The sequence below is a fragment of the Prionailurus viverrinus genome, chromosome B1, assembly GCF_022837055.1.
Source record: "Prionailurus viverrinus isolate Anna chromosome B1, UM_Priviv_1.0, whole genome shotgun sequence".
Lineage (NCBI taxonomy): Eukaryota > Metazoa > Chordata > Mammalia > Carnivora > Felidae > Prionailurus > Prionailurus viverrinus.
The window spans coordinates 138,083,733-138,103,772 of NC_062564.1; the positions used below are offsets into that span (position 1 = coordinate 138,083,733).

The 20,040-nt window shown below is 38.9% G+C and overlaps 1 protein-coding gene across 2 annotated transcripts in view; it reads right to left on the reverse strand.

Annotated features, from left to right (window-relative positions):
* COPS4 (COP9 signalosome subunit 4) overlaps positions 1–19,827 on the reverse strand; it is a 42,655-nt gene extending 22,828 nt beyond the window's left edge. For both annotated transcript variants that reach the window (XM_047855556.1, XM_047855555.1), the window contains exons 1-4: positions 19,611–19,827; positions 5,240–5,319; positions 3,249–3,400; positions 1,967–2,070 (exon numbers count right to left, since the gene is read on the reverse strand). In XM_047855556.1, the coding sequence (XP_047711512.1) occupies positions 1,967–2,070; positions 3,249–3,400; positions 5,240–5,319; positions 19,611–19,684 (410 nt within the window). In that variant the 5' untranslated portion in view covers positions 19,685–19,827. The remainder of the gene's footprint in view (positions 1–1,966; positions 2,071–3,248; positions 3,401–5,239; positions 5,320–19,610) is intronic.
* Positions 19,828–20,040: the final 213 nt, after the last annotated feature.

Genomic DNA, 20,040 nt, shown 5'->3' on the forward strand with positions numbered 1-20,040 from the left:
AAATGCCACCACCACATTGCTAATATCAATATCACATACTCTGTATTCCTAGCTGTTACTGTAGATCACTGGGCACTGTTCTGCCCATCAGGGAACATGTCTCAATGTCTACAGACATTTTGACTATCACAACTAGGGGCGGTGATGCTACTGGCATCTAGTGAGTACAGGTCTGGGATGCTGTTGAGCATCTTGCAACCCATGACAAAGAATTATTCCATCTAAATGCCAACAGTGCCTGGGCTGAGAAACTCAGCCATAGATCAACTATCCATGCCCCTGTCTAAAAACTATCTCTCCACTAGATTCCTTCCCCTCCTGTCCACTCCTGTAAGAATCCTCTTCTCTACCCTCCCATATTATATTTTTGCTTTCCAAAAAATTAAAGGAAAAATCATTAAAGAAAAAATAATCTCTTAACCTAACCTCTGCTGCTTCTACCAGATTTCTTTCTTTTTGTGAAAACTTCTGCAAAGAGCTGCCCATACATACCATTTCCAACTCTTCTCTTCCCATTCTCTCTTAAACCATTCCAGTCAGGCTTCTTCATTTTTACCATTTCACCAAAACAGCTTTTGTCAAGGGCCCCAGTGACCTCCACTTTACTAACTCCAATGGTTAACCTTCACTCCTCAGCTTAATTGACCTATCAACACCATAGCAGATCACTTGCTCCTTCTTGATACATTCTCCTCATTTGGCTTCTAGGCTGCCATAGTCCACATTCTTCTGGTTTTCTTCTCAATCCTCATTTGATCTATCTTCTTCCTGCCCCTCACCTCTTAGTGTTGGAGTGTTCCAGGCCTCACTACTCAGTCCTCTCCTCTATCTATATTCCCTCCCTTGGGGATCTCATCCAATCTAATGGCTTTAAATTCCATCTCTCTATATATATCAGTGACTTCCAAATGTATATCTCTAGCCCATATCTCTCTTTTAGTATATTCAACTCCCTACTAGATATTTCCACTTAGTTATCACATGTCCAAAATGGAATTCCTGCTCTTCCCTCAAAACCTATTCTTTACTATGCAGGAGACGACAACTCCATCTTTCTAGTTGTTCAGACCAAAACCAGGATTTATCATGGCTCCTTTTCTCATACTCCATATGTAAGCTACCAAAAAATCCTTAGCTCTACCTTAAAAACATATCCAGGATCCAACATTTCTCACAATCTCCATCTTATCTGCAGTAGTACATACGCCTCTTCACTCATGTCCTTACTTCTATCATTACTTGCCTACAGCTATTCTCAACCAAGTACTCAGAATGATTTTTTTTTAAGTAGGCTTCATGCCCAGCACAGAGCCCAATGTGGGGCTTGAGCCCTGAGATTAAGACTGAGCTGAGATCAAGAGTCAGACGCTTAACCAACTGAACCACCCAGGTGCCCCCAGAATGATTTTTAAAAATAAAAGTCAGATCATGTCACTCTTCCACACAAAATCCTCCAATGGTTTCCCCTCATTTCACTTACAGAAAAGACAAAGGCCTTACAATGACTTACAAGAACCTATATAATCTGGTCCCCAGTACTCTCTGATCTCAGCCCCCCACCTTCTCTTGGCTTACTCCATTCCACCCATACTGGTCTCCTTGATCTTCTGAAAACACTCCAGGTATGCTCCCATCTTAGGGCCTTTACACTAGCCTTTCTCTCTAAGAGGATCTACTTATAATCTTCCCTAAACTCATGACTACTTCCTTCAAGTGTCTGAGAAGGTATATCTGGACCACTCTACTACTCCAATCATCCTGTTTAATGATACAACCTGCTCCCTACTTTCCCTTTACTCTTCTCCCTGGCACTTAACACCTAACATACTACAGAATTTATTTACTTATTAACTTGTTTATGATGTTTCTTGCACTAGAATGTAAAAAAAAAAAACCAAAAACCCACAAATGAACAACAATACATATCCTATATACATCTCCATCCAATATCCACTATTTACTATACTTTTGTCCTGTTTCCAAAGGAATTCCCACCAACACTTGGGCTGCATTTCTCCAATCTTCTTCTTTTTCATATATGGATGCAAGATGCTGTCTTATGGAAGCAACCTGAAATAGTAGGTAGACATTTTAAATTATTTCAACTGACATTAGTAACTAATTAAAATAAATGGATGGTAAGTTTATCTATTGTGATAATGTTTTCATTCAACATTCTAAGATAGCAAGTAAACAGCGCAAATTTATCTAGACCACCCCAAATTTTTTTTAATGAATTCTGAATTCATGGAATATCAAAATACTGAACTGAAATTAACACATTTCTGCAATGTGGATTATGGCAATAATTTAATTTAAATATTAAGTTTCAGGGGCGCCTGGGTGGCGCAGTCGGTTAAGCGTCCGACTTCAGCCAGGTCACGATCTCGCGGTCTGTGAGTTCGAGCCCCGCGTCAGGCTCTGGGCTGATGGCTCAGAGCCTGGAGCCTGTTTCCGATTCTGTGTCTCCCTCTCTCTCTGCCCCTCCCCCGTTCATGCTCTGTCTCTCTCTGTCCCAAAAATAAATAAACGTTGAATAAATATTAAGTTTCATGTTTATGTTAACTGCATATATAACACCGGTGTTTTCCTAAGTTTTCAGCCTTATTAACAATTTTACTGACTATTTTTCTTTTTTTAACTTTTATTAGTTTTTACTTTTACAATCTGTTTTTATTCCCAACAGAAATGAGGATAGAATAACTTATTCTTCTTTGAACTGTGGTCCCAGGGTTTTTAATCTGTTTAAGGCCATTGAGCCCTGAGACCCTATTCACCGAAGAATATAGTTAAGCTGTTCAGACTTGGCCTGGCCACTACAGACTACTCACCACCCTATCCCTCCTCTTTAAAAACAAAGAACCTACATGCTGTGCAAGCTAGTCTCCTCACTGTGGAAATTAATATGCTCATTTCTAAACTTGGAAGGCAGTTAGTGACTAAGCCTAAAGTTCCAAAGACCAAAGGCCTAGAACTGAATCCTGGCTCTGCCACTCAGAGTCTGCAATTTTACTGATTTTTAAAAATTGTCTAAAGAATACTATTTGATTCATAAATCAAATTGTAATATCTGAGCAAATGTCAGCTGGAGTTACAACATCCTGGAGTTTTTACACTGTAACATGCTGTTTGGCACACTGTTTTGTCAAAAATAAAATTGGATGATCACCTCCTTTAAAAATGTAATAATATCTCTCAAAATAATTACTGCTATCTCATGTTCAAAACTCACTGTTATAGATTTTTACCTGCTCCTCAAATGAAATGACTCTAGGCTGGATCTTTTCCAAGGTGAAATGATAGATTTCTTTGGCTGTGCTATCAGGCAGGTTAGGGAGATGTGTACAGAAATCAGTCAGCAACTGTCGAGAGATCACGAGACTGACATTCTCATTCACCACTTGTCAAAAAAAAGAGAGGGAGATAAAAAAATTGAATAACTTACAAATTTTCATTAAGCCATCAATTTTTACCTAAATCTATTATTAAAAACAATATATATTAGTACAACCCTCAATGCATTATTCGGGGATTTCCAAACCCATATCATCTTATATAACAGAATCGGTTTTCCTTATGCAGAATTATTTGATTATATAATGACTACACCATTAAATACTACAGCAGTAAAAGTCCCTTAAGTTTTCTAAGAAACAAGTGGCTGGGAAAAGTTTCGTTTTACATTTAAGAATTTTATATCTTCCTTCCTCTTCCTTTATTCTTCTACAAAGGGAAGGTACAGAAACACCTATACTTTTATCCTACCTCGTTATAAAAAGGAGTTAAAGAAGAAACAGTGAAATAATTTTCATGAAATTTAAATAAAGCAAGTAGTGACAGTTACTGACACTTGTACTTTCCTAATAAAAACAACAAATAATAACTGAGGTGAGCACCAGATGTACAGACATACTTAATGACACTATTTATAAACATTTTATTACTGTATGTGATTAACGAAGAAAGCTCTGAGGCCACGCATGATTAGATGCCCTCACACAAGAAACTTAACCTCTCTGTGCTTCTGTTTCCTCATCTGTAAAATGTGGATAAGGATGCTGTGAAGCTCAAATGCAATATATAGAGAGCACTATGAACAACATGTGGCACAAAGCACTCAACAAATGTCCACTATTATGATCATTATTATTATAGTTTAAAAGATACATCATGCTTGTGACCACTACTCAGATAAATTAAGTCTCAAAACAACAGTTACTGGGGAAAAAACTGTTCAGTCGATATAAAGGATTTTAACAGTAGACTGCTTTTCTTGGTGGTTCAGTGGATTCAAAGTTTATATAAAGATCAAAGTTTATAAAAATCATTATTCTTTCGCTATCATATTGCAATGTTCTCAATAAAACCATTCCTAACAGCACTGTCAGTTCATCACACATTGCAGGCCACAATTTTTGAGGCAGTAACTTACAGTAACCTGTAACAAAGCTTGTCATCAGTTTATGATGTATTAATTAGAATTCATTACTGGATAATACTGAATGCAGCTGAGCAAACAGTTTCATTGTAAGTGCCATTAGGCACTTTCAGCTGTTAGAAAGAAATTACCACACACACTAGCACTTCTCATGATAATGTGCATGAGAGCACTCTCAAGTATCGTTAACACTGTTAACTGAGCATAAATTCAAGCCTGAATTTTGAGTCATTTTCAAGATAACTGGATATGTTTAAAGTCAGGAAGTGGGAGAGAGTGTTTTGAAGAATGGAAATTTCTAGTTCCCATTCAAAAGGAATGTTCTTAACGTTAATAACAGTTAACAATTACATGGCACTTATTAAATGCCAGGTACTATTCTAAGCACTTTACTATGTATATTAACTCATTTAAACTCCCAACACTTCTACAGGGTTGCTATCAAATCCCTCATTTTAGACACCAGGAAAAGGAGGCACAAAGGAACTAACTTACTCAATAAAGCAGCAGACCAGGTTGAATTTAGACTATTCTCTTTATCATTATGCTATATTGCCTTCCATCAGTGACTGTATGAATAACTATACAAAACCTTAATTGGTAATGTAACTCTGAAGACAACTTACTGAAAAATAATCAAGTTGTAAATAGTTTAAATTCTAAAATCAATCAATGTCAATGCATATTTAATTTAATCTCAATGAAAATTATATTGATAATTTGATATAAAACAAGCTTGAGCAAGCTTTGAAGTCCTAACTCAATAATACAAGGCAGACGTGGAATTTTCGTTCTACTTACTTGCTTCCACAAAAGCTTTCAAAGCTTCTAGTTGTTCTGCCCCAGATAACTGAACGGCTTTTTCCAGGATCTGACGATACCTGAAACAATACCAAATAAAAAGAATCTTCAGAGGACACTATATATTCTAATGCTAATCTGATGTTTATTCATTTCTATTTCTGCTGGTTTCTTTCATAATGCCCTAGTTTGTGCTTTTATTTATAGTACACCACAGATTGTTGTTGTTGTTGTTGTAGGTTCCCAGTCTATAAATTCTAAGGTGCCATTTCTAATTTCCTCTACAGTATACCACAATTTTTTAAAAGTTTTCAAACCCCAGGGTACTGGCTAGCTCAGTTGGTTAGGCATGCAACTCCTGACCTCAGGGATTGTGAGTTCAAGCCCCACATTGGGGATACAGCTTACTTTAAAAAAAAAAAAAAGTTTTCAAGCCCATCACAAGAAAGAGTGAATCTGTAACTCTCAGTTACTGGATCTAAGGTGCCATTTTTTTTGGAAAAAGTTTTAGTTTGGAATTTAAACTAAAAAGTCAACTTTCTTTCAAATGCCTTAAAAGATAAACTATACTTCCTTCAACTGTGTATTACACAGACACACAAGAATGTTATATGAGGTGACCCAGAATGCTTTCCTCTTGTGGACCTAATGAAACTAGGGTCACCAACAATAGGATAGTGTTGACTAGGCAGTGAAACCAAATATTAGAGATTAAATGTCTTCGTATGTACCAAATAAACTTCACCAAGCCAAATGTACTGATAGAACACCCTTTATGTTGTCAGATGGTGCCTATATATTCTTTATTTGCAATCATTTCTAATAACTATTCTAATATTCATGAGCACATAAGATTGAAATCAGCACTCTAGGGGCGCCTGGGTGGCGCAGTCGGTTAAGCGTCCGACTTCAGCCAGGTCACGATCTCGCAGTCCGTGAGTTCCAGCCCCGCGTCAGGCTCTGGGCTGATGGCTCAGAGCCTGGAGCCTGTTTCCAATTCTGTGTCTCCCTCTCTCTCTGCCCCTCCCCCGTTCATGCTCTGTCTCTTTCTGTCCCCAAAATAAATAAACGTTGGAAAAAAAAAAAAAAAAAGAAATCAGCACTCTAAAAAGGATGGGGGAAATGCTAAAAATAGGAACAATGACAATTATCAGGCAATGGCAAATTCCTTCCTAAAATGTAAACTCAACGAGGACAAGGATTTTTGTTTGTTTTGTTGACTGCTATATACACAATGCCTAGAGCAGCATATCACAAGCACTCAAATATTCAACATTTTAGTAAATTTAAAAAAACAGTATTTTATTTCTTAAACTGAGTGGTGGGTACACAAGTATTATACTATATTTTATCCCTTTTGTCTTTATGGTAATATTTATTAAAAGTATTAGTTAGGGGCACCTGAGTGGCTCAGTTGGTTGATCATCTGACTTCAGGCCAGGTCATGATGTCACGGCTCAACGATGTCACGGTCCGTGAGTTCGAGCCCCGTGTCGGGCTCTGGGCTGATGGCTCAGAGCCTGGAGCCTGTTTCCGATTCTGTGTCTCCCTCTCTCTCTGCCCCTCCCCCGTTCATGCTCTGTCTCTCTCTGTCCCAAAAATAAATAAAAACGTTGAAAAAAAAAATTTAAAAAAAATGTTTAAAAAAAAAAAATTTAAAAAGCATTGGCTAATGCATTTTACAAACCTAATAGCACTGCAACTATTCAGAAAATCATCCAGAATATACTCAAGAAAAAAATATACAAATAGGAAAAAATATGTATATGAATAGAGCCCAAACTCATTCAAATTTATGATTTGTATTTTTAAAGCACACCTTCAAGCTGCCATTCAACATTTACTGATTCTCAACCCATACAATATTCTCACAACCTTGGTTATATGATTTCTCAAAAACACAATGAATCAAACTGACTTTGTAAGAAAGGTATACAGAAAGAAAAGACAATGAACTCCAAAAGAAGAGAGAAACTACTCTAGTAAAGCAAGGAAATATTATTAAGATTTAAAATAAAAATTATTTTTTAAATTGTTTTTAAAATTTGAGGAAGAATATTCAGCCATCTGAAAATTCATTATGGAATATCTCATTTTCTCTATACATAAACATGAGATGTGCACATATATGATTTCCCATATCTATATTTATATATCTACTTTATTGCTCTGGGTATGCTTTTATTTAATATATTCAATGGTTTATTCTTTTTTGATTATTCTTCATATTCATATTCTTCACATTCATGTCATGGCTAAGCCCTCTTAATTTTAGATCCCCATAAATTATTTTATACTAACATTACATTCAAAGATGACAATGTCTCACAGAAATTTTCTTTTTTTAAAAATTTTTTTCTAAACGTTTATTTATTTTTGAGACAGAGAGAGAGCATGAACGGGGGAGGGGCAGAGAGAATGGGAGACACAGAATTGGAAGCAGGCTCCAGGCTCTGAGCCATCAGCCCAGAGCCCGACGTGGGGCTCGAACTCACGGACTGCGAGATCGTGACCTGAGCTGAAGTCGGACACAGAACCGACTGAGCCACCCAGGCGCCCCTCACAGAAATTTTCTGATTAACCTAAGTTTTAAATCATTACTTCATAATTATCATCTATGTAGAAAAACACCATCCCCCCCCCCAAAAAAAACCTAAAAAGTGACAAAAGTTTTATATTAACCACATCATACAACTTGCCAGAGAATTACAAACTGCCTACTCAAACTCTCAACTTCTATGGACTAAGAAAGTGAGGTGCAGAGTTAAGGCTAGATGTTAACTTGCTCCTTCTCTAATATATAAATTCTAGTACCTAAGGGGTGTCTGGGTGGCTCAGTCAGTTGAGCATCCAACTTTGGCTCAGGTCATGATCACATAGTTCATGAGTTCAAGCCCTGCATCAGGCTCTGGGCTGACAGCTTGGAGCCTGGAGCCTGCTTCGGATTCTGTGTCTCCCTCTCTCTCTGCCCCTCCCCTGCTCGCACTCTGTCTCTCTCAAAAATAAACAAACATTAAAAATAACTTTTTTAAAATTCTAGTATCTAAGAATAAGAAATTACTTTTTCACAATAATATGGAATAACTAACAAACCTAATTTAAATCAAGGATTTAAATAATTATTTAATATTGCTATATAAAATCATCCAAAATTGAGCACCTAGGGTTTTTAAAATGCTATACAAGATTCTGTGTATGACACTAAAGGAATTTTAAATAACCTTAGTCTTTGAAGATATTATAATACAGTTAGGCAAATAAAAATTTACAATTCAAATAATATTATCACACATTAAATTATAATAAAACAAAACAAATGTTGCAATAAAACTAAACAATATAAGAAATATAACTGTTAAATGAATTCAGTAAAGTTGCAGGGTACAAAATCAATACTCAAAAATCTGCTGTGTTTCTATATGCTAATAACAAATTATCACAAAGAAAAAATATCCTTTTTACAACTGCATCAAAAAGAATAAAATAACTAGGAATAAATTTAATCAAGATGAAGGATTTGTACACTGAAAACTATAAGACCCTGATTAAAGAGATTGAAGATATAAATAAAAGGAAAAATATTCCATGGTCACGGATTGAAAGTATTACTATTGTTAAAATGCCCATATTACCCAAAGCAATCTACAGATTTAATGAAATCCTTATCAAACTTCCTGGGCGCCTAAGTGGCTCAGTTGGTTAAGTACCCAACTCTTGTTTCAGCTTAGGTCATGATCTCATGGTTTGTGAGATCTGAGCCTGTGTCAGCCTGACAGCACAGAGACAGCCGGCTCAGTATTGTCTGTCTTCCTCTCTGTCTGCCCCTGTCCAGCTCACATGTGCACTCGTGAGCGCTCACGCGTTCTCTCTCTCAAAAATAAACAAACATTAAAAAAAATTCCAAAGGCATTTTTCACAGAAATAGAATACATAGTCCTAAGATCTGTATGGAACCATAAAAGACCCCAAATAACCAAGCAATCCTGAGGAAAAAAAAGCAAAGTTGGAGGCATCACAGTCCTGATTTCAAGTTATTACAAAGCTACACTAATCAAATGGTATGGTATCAGCATAAAAACAGACATATAGATCAATGGAACAGAATAGAGAGCCCAGAAATAAACCCACACACATATGGTCAATTAATTTACAACAAAAGAAGCAAGAATATACAATGGGGAAAGGACAGTATCTTCAATAAATGGTGCTGGGAAAATTTGACAACCATATGCAAAAAAATGAACCAGGACCACTATATTACCCCATACACAAAAATAAACTCAAAATGGATTAAAGACTTCAATGTAAGACCTGAAACCATAAAACTCCTACAATAAAACACAGGTGGTAAGCTCCTGACACTGGTTTTATTAATATCTTTTTCGATCTGACTCCAAAAGCAGTGACAACAAAAGCAAAAATAAATAAATGGAGTTACATCAAACTAAAAAGCTTCAAGTGGAGGAAACCACCTACAAAATAAAAAGGCAACCTACAGAATAGGAGAAAAATACTTGTAAATCATGTATCTGAGAAGGGGTTTGTATTCAAAATATATTTTAAAAACTCATACAAATCAATAGCAAAAAAAAAAAAAAATGTGATTAAAAAATGGGCAGAGGGACTGAGGGACTGAATAGACATTTTTCCAAAGAAGATATACAGATGGCTAAAAGGCACATGAAAAAAAAATGTTCAACATCACTAATAATCAGAGAAGTGCAAATCGAATCCACAATAACATATCACCTCATACCTGTTAGAATGGCTTTTATCAAAAAGAACTAACAAGTGTTGGTGAAGAGGTGCAGAAAAGGGAACTTTCATGCACTGTTGGTGGGAATGTAAATTAGTACAGCCACTATAGAAAACAGTATGAAGGTTCCTCAAAAAAACAAACAAACAAACCCACAATATGAAGTTTCCTTAAAAAAAAAAAAAAAAAAAAAAAAAATAGGTGTCCCTGGGTACCTTAGTTGGTTAAGTGTATGACTCCTTGATTTCAACTCAGGTCATGATCCCAGGATCACGGGATCAGCCCCATGACGGGCTCCTCTCTGAGTGTGAGGCCTGCTTGAGATTCTCTCTCTCCCTCTGCCCCTCTCCCACTTGTTCTCTTTTTCTCTCTCTCTCTCTCTTAAAAAATAAAAAAAATAAAAAATAAAAAGTCCACCCTGTGATCCAGCAATTCTACTTCTGGGTATTTATCCAAAGAAAATGAAAATATTAGTTTGAAAAGACATGTAAATTACTATGTTCACTGCAGCATTATTTATAATAGCCTAGATATGGAAACAACTTAAGTGTCCATCAATGAATGCATGGATAAAGAAAATGTGGTATGTAAACACAATGGAATATTATTCAGCCATAAAAAAGGAAATCTTGCTGTTTGCAACAAGATGAATGGATCGTGAGGGCATTATGCTAAGGGAAATAAGTTAGACAGAGAAAGACAAATACCAAATGACCTCTCTTACAGTGGAATCTAAAACAAAACAAAACCAAGCTCACAGATACAGGGATCAGATTGGTAGTTGCCAGAGGCATGGAAAGGGGAATGGGCAAAATGGGTGAAAGAGGTCAAAATGTACAAACTTCCAATTACAATATAAATAAGTCATGGGGATATAATGTACATCCTGGTGATAATAATACCGTGTATTGCATATTTGAAAGGTGTTAAAAGAGTAATTCTTAAAAGTTCTTACCACAAGAAACAAAATTTTGTAAGAATAAAAAAACAGATGGTTCTTTGAAATTAAGAATATCTATCAATAGCCATTAAATTCCATTAGAAAAGTGACGCATTGTTTCCTCTGTTCCTGCTAAGATGCTCAGTCCTTCTGAGGAATCTAATGCCGTGCTGGGGTGAGGCCCTCATCTCATCCTGAGACTAGCACTAGCACACCGGGAGCCCCAGCACCAGCTCGCTCAGCGCTCAGTGCTCAGCGCTCAGCACTGGCTCATGACTCTTTCGCTCAGAACTTGCTTAGCACTTACCCGCTCCATGGCCTCCGTCTTGGAGCTGGCCAGGAGCAACTCCGCCCTCATCCTGCAGAACAATGAGGTGATGGTGATGGATAAACATCAATGCCCTCGTTAAGCAGCACGTGTGAATGTTGAACCTTTCTGGCACGGCTTGCTTGCAAAGGCCCTGGCCAATGTCAGCATCAGGAGCCTCATCAGCAAGGTAGGGGCTAGAGGACCCGCCCCAGCAGCTAGTGCTACACCACAGGAGGTCCCGCAAACACTACAGCAGTCCCTTGCTGTGAAGGAAGTGGAAGCCAATGATGGGCTTTGGTATCTTTCACTATGCCTCTTCTGTAATCTGTTCAATAAAAAGCTGAACTCTTAAAAAAAAAAAAAAGTAAAACATGAAAGCCAGTAAAGATATTTGTAATCCATGGATTTGTAATCCGTGTTATTTGGCAAAAAAACAAAAAAACTAAAACCCTCCTATCCAGAATATATTTAAAATGCCTGTAAATCAGTAAAAAACAACCCAATTAAAAAACAGACCAAATGTTTAAATAGGCACTTCACTAGAGATAATATCCAAATGCCCAATAAGCATACTAAAAGATACTCAACCTCAATACTCATTATGTTAATGCATATTATAAGCACAGGAAATACCGTTACACTTCCACTAGAATGAGTAATATTTTAACAACACTAACAAACCTGAGTGTTGGTAGGGATATAGAAGAACTAATCTCATCTATTCCTAGTGACTGGGTAGTGACTGGGAAGGGACATGAGGGAACCACTGGGCATGCTGTAAATATTCCCCAGCTTGTTCTGGATTAAGTTGTTACATATGTATGTATGTGAGAAAACGTATTGGTCTCTACTGTTAAGAGTAATGTACTTAATGCAATGTACTTTAAAATATATACATATCTGTATACACGCATATATATTTTTATTTATTTATTTAAAAAAATTTTAACGTTCATTTATTTAAAAAAAAATTTTTTTTTTAACGTTTATTTATTTTTTGAGACAGAGAGAGACAGAGCATGAACAGGGGAGGGGCAGAGAGAGAGGGAGACACAGAATCTGAAACAGGCTCCAGGCTCTGAGCTGTCAGCACAGAGCCCGACGCGGGGCTTGAACTCATGGACCGTGAGATCATGGCCTGGGCTGAAGTCGGACGCATAACCGACCAAGCCACCCAGGCGCCCCTAACGTTTATTTATTTTTGAGAGAGAGAGAGACAAAGCGTGAGCAGGGGAGGGGCAGGGAGAGGGGGAGACACAGAATCCGAAGCAGGCAGAGCCCAATGTGGAGCTTAAACCCACGAACTGTGAGATCATGACCTGAGCCGAAGTCAGACGCTTAACCGACTGAGCCACCCAGACGCCCCTATTTTTATATTTTTTAAGTTTTATTTATTTTGAGAGAAAGAGAGTACGTGTGTTGCAGAGGGGCAGAGGAAGAGGGAGAGAGAGAATCCCATGCTTGTCAAAAGAGGAAACACTAGCACTTTGGAAATAAGATTACTAAGGATCATCTAGGGAAACCAAAAAATTCTGAAGCCTTTGTCATAGCTAGGTAACCCTCAGGCGACTGGCAGAAGAAAATGAAAATCCTCTCTGAAAGATTACATTCTAAGCCTCCAAATGTTTCTAAAAGTATATTTTTAAATAACTTGCCCAACAAAGATTACAAGGCACATGACAATATGAAGTAGAATCAACAAAAGGAATAGACAATAGCAACAAGCAGGGACTCCAGGTACTGGAGCTATCAGAAAGACTATAGTACAATTATATGTTTACAAAGATAAACTCAAGCTTTAAAGTTTCAGCAAGTGTGGAAGTTGAGAAACTCAACAGAAGACCACAGAGGAAGGGAAAGAAAAAAAATAATTACAAACAGAGAGGGAGGCCAACCATAAGAGACTCTTAAGTACATAGAACAAACTAAGGGTTGATAGGGAGTGGGTGAGGTGGGGAAAATGGGTGATGGGCATTAAGAAGGGCACTTGTTGGGATGAGCGCCAGGGGTTGTAAGTTATGAATCACAGGAATCTATTCCTGAGCCAAGAACACATTGTATACACTGTATGTTAGCTAACTTGACAATAAACTATTAAAAAAAAAAGTTTCAGCAAGAAACTGGAAACCATAAAAAGTGTCATTTGTAAAGAGAACCACTGGGATGCCTGGCTGGCTCAGACTCTCAATCTCAGGGTGGTAAGTTCAAGCCCTGTGTTGGGCGTGGGGCCTACTTAGAACAAAAACTTTTAAAAACTGGACGCCCGGGTGGCTCGGTCGGTTAAGTGTCCGACTTTGGCTCAGGTCACAACCTTGCGGTTTGTGAGTTCAAGCCCTGCACTGGGTTCTCTGCTGTGAGTGCAGGGCTGGCTTCAGATCCTATTTCCCTCTCTCTGTCTGCCCCTCCACTTGCACTCTTTCTCTCTCTCAAAAATAAATAAATAAACATTAAAAATTTTAAAAATATATTTAAAAGAAAAAGGAACCACCAAAAACTATAGAATTAAAAAATACTATAACCAAGCTTAAATATTCAATGATGATCTGAAGAGCAGATGACACTTTTGAAGAAATGATAAACTAGGAGCAGGTCAGAAAAATCTACCCAGAATTAGGAGCGCCTGGGTGGCTCAGTCGGTTAAGCATCCAACTTTGGCTCAGGTCATGATCTCACAGTCTGTGGGTTCAAGTCCCGCGTCGGGCTTTGTGCTGACAGCTCAGAGCCTAGAGCCTGCTTCAGATTCTGTGTCTCCCTCTGTCTCTTCCCCACCCACATGTTCTGTCTCTCTCTCCTTCAAAAAATAAACATTTAAACTGAGCATTGATGGGGAGTGGGGGGGGGGGGGTGGGTGATGGGTATTGAGGAGGGCATCTTTGAGCACTGGGTGTTGTATGGACACCAATTTGACAATAAATTTCATATATTGGAAAAAAAAACATTTAAAAAATTTTTAAAAATAAAAGAAAATAAAAAAATAAAAGAAAAATCTACCCAGAATAAAGCACTGAAATGGTAAGTACAGAAGACAGAGTAACAGACTTAAAGGTCCTAGTAAGAGGGCCTAACTAATAGGGATTTCACTGAAGTCCTAGAGAAGTAAACAGAATGGGACACAGGCAACATTTGAAGATATATAGCTGAAACATCTCAGGACCATGAAAGAATCTAATCTATCCGATTCAACAACTACAATGAAGCACAGCCAGGATAATGCAATATTTACAAACAAAAGCAAAACAAAACACCACAATTCTTTTTAAAAAATGTTTTAATTTTTATTTATTTTTGAAAGAGAGCGAGAGAAAGTGTGAGCGGGGGAGGGGCAGAGAGACAGGGAGACACAGAATCTGAAGCAGGCTCTGAGGGCTGAGCTGTCAGCACAGAACCTGACACAGGGCTCGAACTCACAAACGGCAAGATCATGACCTGAGGTGGTAGGATGCTTAACCAACTGAGCCACCCAGGAGCCCAAAACACAATCCTTTCACTTCCTGTATCTATGCCCTCTTGGAATGTGAGTTTGTAGCTCTTCACATCAAGAGGTAGAGTTTTTTTCCCCACCCTTTGATCTTGGCTTGTTTTGATTAACAGAATTTGATAGAAGTGAAGTGCTTGTTCTGAACCTCAAGAGGTCTTGTATGTATCCTTTTCTCTTGGAACACTGCTGTGGCCACATGAACAAGCTCAGGCTAACATACTGGATAATGAAATATGTAGCCCAGTCACCTCCACTGCCCCAGCCAACAGACCAAAGCAGCACTGCCTACCTGCCCTGCAGCTGACTACAGACACATGTAGGAGCTCATGTGGAACCCAGACCATGTGGAACAGAGAACCATCCAGCCGGGCCCAGCCCAAACTGCCAACCAAATTAATTATAAGGAAAGTAAATGACTGTTGTTTTAATCCACTAAGTTTTAGAGTGGTTTATTTCACAGCAAAAGCCAAATGACAGATAAATATTAAAACAAATCCACACATGGGGTGCCTGGGTGGCTCAGTCGGTTGAGTGGCCAACTCCAGCTCAGGTCATGCATGATCTCACAGCTCGTGAGTTCGAGCCCCACATCAGGCTCTGTGCTGACAGCTCAGAGCCTGGAGCCTGCTTCAGATTCTATGTCTCCCTCTCTCTCTGCCCCTCCCCTGCTCGCGCTCTGTCTCTCTCTCTCTCAAAAATAAACATTAAAAATTTTCTTAAATAAATAAAAAATAAAACAAATCCACACAGATATATCATAAAGATGTTTCAGAAAATTAAACACAAAATCTCAAAAACAGGTAAGTGCTAATATACTTAGAAGGAATAATTTCCTAAATGAGGTTGATCTTTAAGCATTCTAAATATTTCAACATAGTGTCAAGTGGGAAAGAGTAGAGGCAGACAGGTATTCTAGCCCCCCCCCCAAAAAAAATCACTACCTAAAATGTAGTCCAGTTTGGGGAAAATAATATAAGTCCAAAAGGTACATGTGTTTAGAGTTTAGGGCTACGAGCCAAACAGATAGGATATATCATGGCCTTGCCACTAGCTATGTGGCCTCACGCATACTTCACCTCTGTACTTCAGTTTTCTCATATGTAATGTAAATATTACTTGTTAAGGATTAAAATATGTAAGCAAAGATGTAAACAAACATAACACTATATGATAAGGAACTTCACTCTTGAGATGGGAACCACTAAAACTTGTATGTGGGAATAACAGAGAACCAGAGAATCTGAGTTACAAGGGGCCCTGGAGATTAAACAGTCTATCCTCTAATATGTGTGTGTGTGTCCTCCATTTTTTTTTTTAATGTCTATTTATTTTTTGAGAGAGAGTGAGAGGACGAAAGGGACAGGGGCAGAGAGAGGGGGACAGACAGGATCTGACGTGGGCTCTGCACTGTCAGCAGAGAGCCCGATGCGGGCTGGAACTCATGAAAGGCGAGATCATGACCTGAGCCGAAGTTAAGATGCTTAACTGAGCCACCCAGGTGCCCCATTTTTTGACATTTCTATTCCACTCTATTATTAGAAAGTTCTAATCCAAAGTCTACCTCTGTAAGATAGAGGAGTCTATTTTCTTTTCTGCAAAATAGCCTTTCTAATAGTCAAAGAAAGCTAAAAGGTCTCCCGTTACTCTCTTTTCTCTAGGCTAACAGCTTCTTGTAAAATGAAATGTTTAGACTCCAAAGGCTTGCTATCCTCTTCTGAGAAGAAGGAAAAAAAAAGGCCCTATTCTACAGAATTAACTGAACAAAGACCTATAATCTATAAGACCATACTTGTCCTCAAAGAGATCACATTCCAACTGAAAAAGCAGACAAGTAAACAAACAAGTGCTATGGTAGAAGTAAAAATTGTCTGCCACTGGGCTAACAGCAACTAACCAGGTACTCTGTGAGGGTAGTTATGAATGTGTGTTGGTGGCTGTTTAGAGAAGGCTTTTTGGAAGAAATAACATTGCAACTGAGTTTCAAAGAACTAGTAGGTTTTAGCCAAGTAAATAAGACAGGCTATCACAACAGCTACCTATTCAAATGCTCCCTCTTCAAGGTTCTCCTCTTCTAAAGCTTTGTATGAGGATAATGAACACAATGTATAATACGTAGAGAAGCAGTTTATAAAATCTGCAAAAATGAAATCTCGTACGGCCAATTTCTTGCATCGACTTTAGAATGTTCTGTTAATTCATGGTTATGAAAAAGCATTTTTGTTGTTGTTGTTTATTTACTTTTGAGAGACTGAGAGACAGACAGATAGACAGACAGACAGGCATGAGTGGAGGAGGGGCAGAGACAGAGGGAGACACAGAACCCATGAGACCATGACCTGAGCCGAAGCTGGACGCTCAACCGACTGAGCCACCCAGGCGTCCCTTGAGAAGGCATTTCTTACTGAAGATTGGACAAGAAAAGACGTATAGGCAAGTAGGTTAAAAATAAGCTTTTTAGAGTAGACAAACCTGGGTTCAAATATAAGCTCTACACCTTTCTAGCTATTCAATGATTCAACCCAATACTTATTAAAGGACTATTCTGTTACAGATACTCTGCTAATTGCTGGAAATACACAGTATCAGTATTTTAGAAGCAAATGTACTCTGCCATTCCTTAACACGTATTCCTCTGTCATTCAATTCCTAACATAAATCCTAAAACTACTGACAGATTTCAAGAGTGTTTTCCTCATAGACATGTAGCTGGCAGAACTGTTTTGTTATGAAAATAATTATCCTGTCATGTTCTTGTCCATAAAGAACCAGATATACCTGCAGGCAAGGCCAAGACTTTCCTCAGAAAGCACTGGCTATGAGTTATCAAGCACATTATTTATTTTATCTTCACAATAACCTCATCTGGTAGATGGTTAGAGTAATGGCCTCTAATGAATCATACTCCCATCTGCCCATGCCCCTTTGCAATGTAACTTGGCTACTCCTCCCATAAAGAGGTAGACTCCATCTCTCTTTCCCTTGAATCTGGGAGGGTCATGTGACTTACTTTGACCTGTTTTAGAGAACTGACATTATGAGATTTCCAAGGCTCGCCTTAAGAAGTCTAGCAACTACCACTCTCACCCTTTTGGAACACTCCCATGGCTCTGTAAGGAACCACTGAATGAGAGACCACACGGAGAAACAGTCAGCCAACAGCCTGATATATATGAGTATATTTTAATTCCACCAGCCCCAACTGAGCTGCCAGCTGACTCTGCACCTGCATGAGTAAGCCTAGATCTGGACCAGCAAAACAATCCAGTCAACCCAAAGAATCCTGAAAAATAAGAACTGTTTCACACCACTAAGTTTTTGGTTTGTTACATAGTAATAAACAACTAAAGTACCCTATAAGATAGGTACTACTGTTTATCCCCAATTCAGAGCTGAGGAAGTAGATTCTTAGGTTAAGTTTCAGAATCCTGCGAATACTTGAAAAACGGTATGTCTTCCGATAAATAATGTACTTCGTGTTCTTCAACATAACAAAAAAGAAAGCAAGCATGGGGGGAAATATAAGCTGAGCATGGTGAAAAATACATGCTTATTTGACTTTCACTCAAATCTGTGAAAACTGCAAGTGAAAAGGATTAAGCCAGGAAGACACATTCAACTTATTTACAACTCATGGAATAAGTCAATATATGTATTGACTAACTGCTTTATAATAATAATAGTACCAATGACAATCTTGTGGCACTAGGCATCAGATACTGCTCTAAGTGTATGTGTGATATAAGTGTATATACATATACATACTCATTTTGTCCTCAGACAAGAATAAGTCATATTATCCTCATTTTCATGAGGAGGAAACTGCGGTACACAGTAGTTAAACCCAAGATACATAGCTAAATTTCCCATTGATAAAACTAGATTACATACACCACCAGAGAAAAGACAGCAGAGCCTACATAAAGCACAGTCAAGGTTTCAACGGCCAGGTTAGAGCAGGTGTATCCCGTTAATATAGATCAATGTGATCTCAGCTGTCAGAATGTAAATATTACCATTAACTTGAGACTCAAACTTTAAACAGCATGCAAGTTCATTAGAAAAGAACGGTGCTACATAATCTACAAAGAGAAAAGGGGCAATATCTATCTATCTATCTATCTATCTATCTATCTATCTAAAGAGAAAAAGGGCAATATCTACCTACCTACCTAAGATTAACACTACTGAATAACTGCTTCATGACAGGCACATGTCACTAATTTTAACGTGGAGTGGACCTAAACCTTCAACATAAAGTCCAAGAAATTCCTAAGTAATTCAGATTTCTGCAAACATCATGAATCTAGACATCCTGACCGACGTAGTGAGGACTTTCCTATGTGGCCCTGTTCAGAGTTGGTGGTGCAGAGAACCTTGGACTCACAGAAGATGGTCCAAGTGGTTCTGATCATGATAGCGGCCATACCTCCTCAGCTCCCGTCAGCCTCAAGAAGCCATCTCCTAGAAAACTCTTCATCAAAATCCCAGAATATAATTTTCTCTCGATCAAAAAAGAAAAAAAAAGGGGGGGGGGGTCTAAAGAGAGACCAGAATTTGGTGTGATAGGCCAGCAGCAATGGAAAGAGGCACCAAGGAAGGCTGAGAAGGCCGTGAGAGCAGTCGTCTCTCATACCGTGCTTCTTAAGAAACCGGTAAGGAAGCTATCAAAGATAGAATATGTTGACAGTCACCCCAGGTCTGTTGCCCCAAGGGGTCCCTGCACCAGCTTTCTGCTGCTCCTAATACCTGCGTCCGCAGACGACCTCAGGCCCGCCCCCTTGGTCGTCAGGCCGGCTCCTGGCCTCACATCCCAAAGCCGCCATCAACCCAAGGAGAACAGGTCTGTGGGTTCCCTCTCCACCTCCCAGCCCCCTGGGAAATACTCACTTGCCCGCCAGATCTTTATGAGAGCCGCTCGAATTCATGAGCTGGGCCAAATCCTGCCGCACGGCTGCCGCCATCTTTCTTCCAGCTCAGCAGAGGCTATCGGGCCTCTCACCCCCAAAAAGAAAACGAGCGTAGTCCTCCAGAGTGCTGCTAGAGGGAACCTGAGGTGCCACAGAGTAGCGACTGTGTGGGCCAGAGCGTCCGCTATGAGAGCCGGCTCGAGGTCCGTCCCCAGAGTTGAATGACGCGAGGATCCACTCAAGACTGAGGCCCGCCCAGGATTCTCCCACCGGCTCAGGCTCGCACGCTCCCACTTAGGATTGGCGGATGAAGTTCAAAGGCGTGTGTTGCCTGTGCAACTCCAGTAAGTGCCGGGTAGCCAAAATTACTGCGTTGTCATCGAGTTCCGCGTCTCACTTGTGGTTTACTG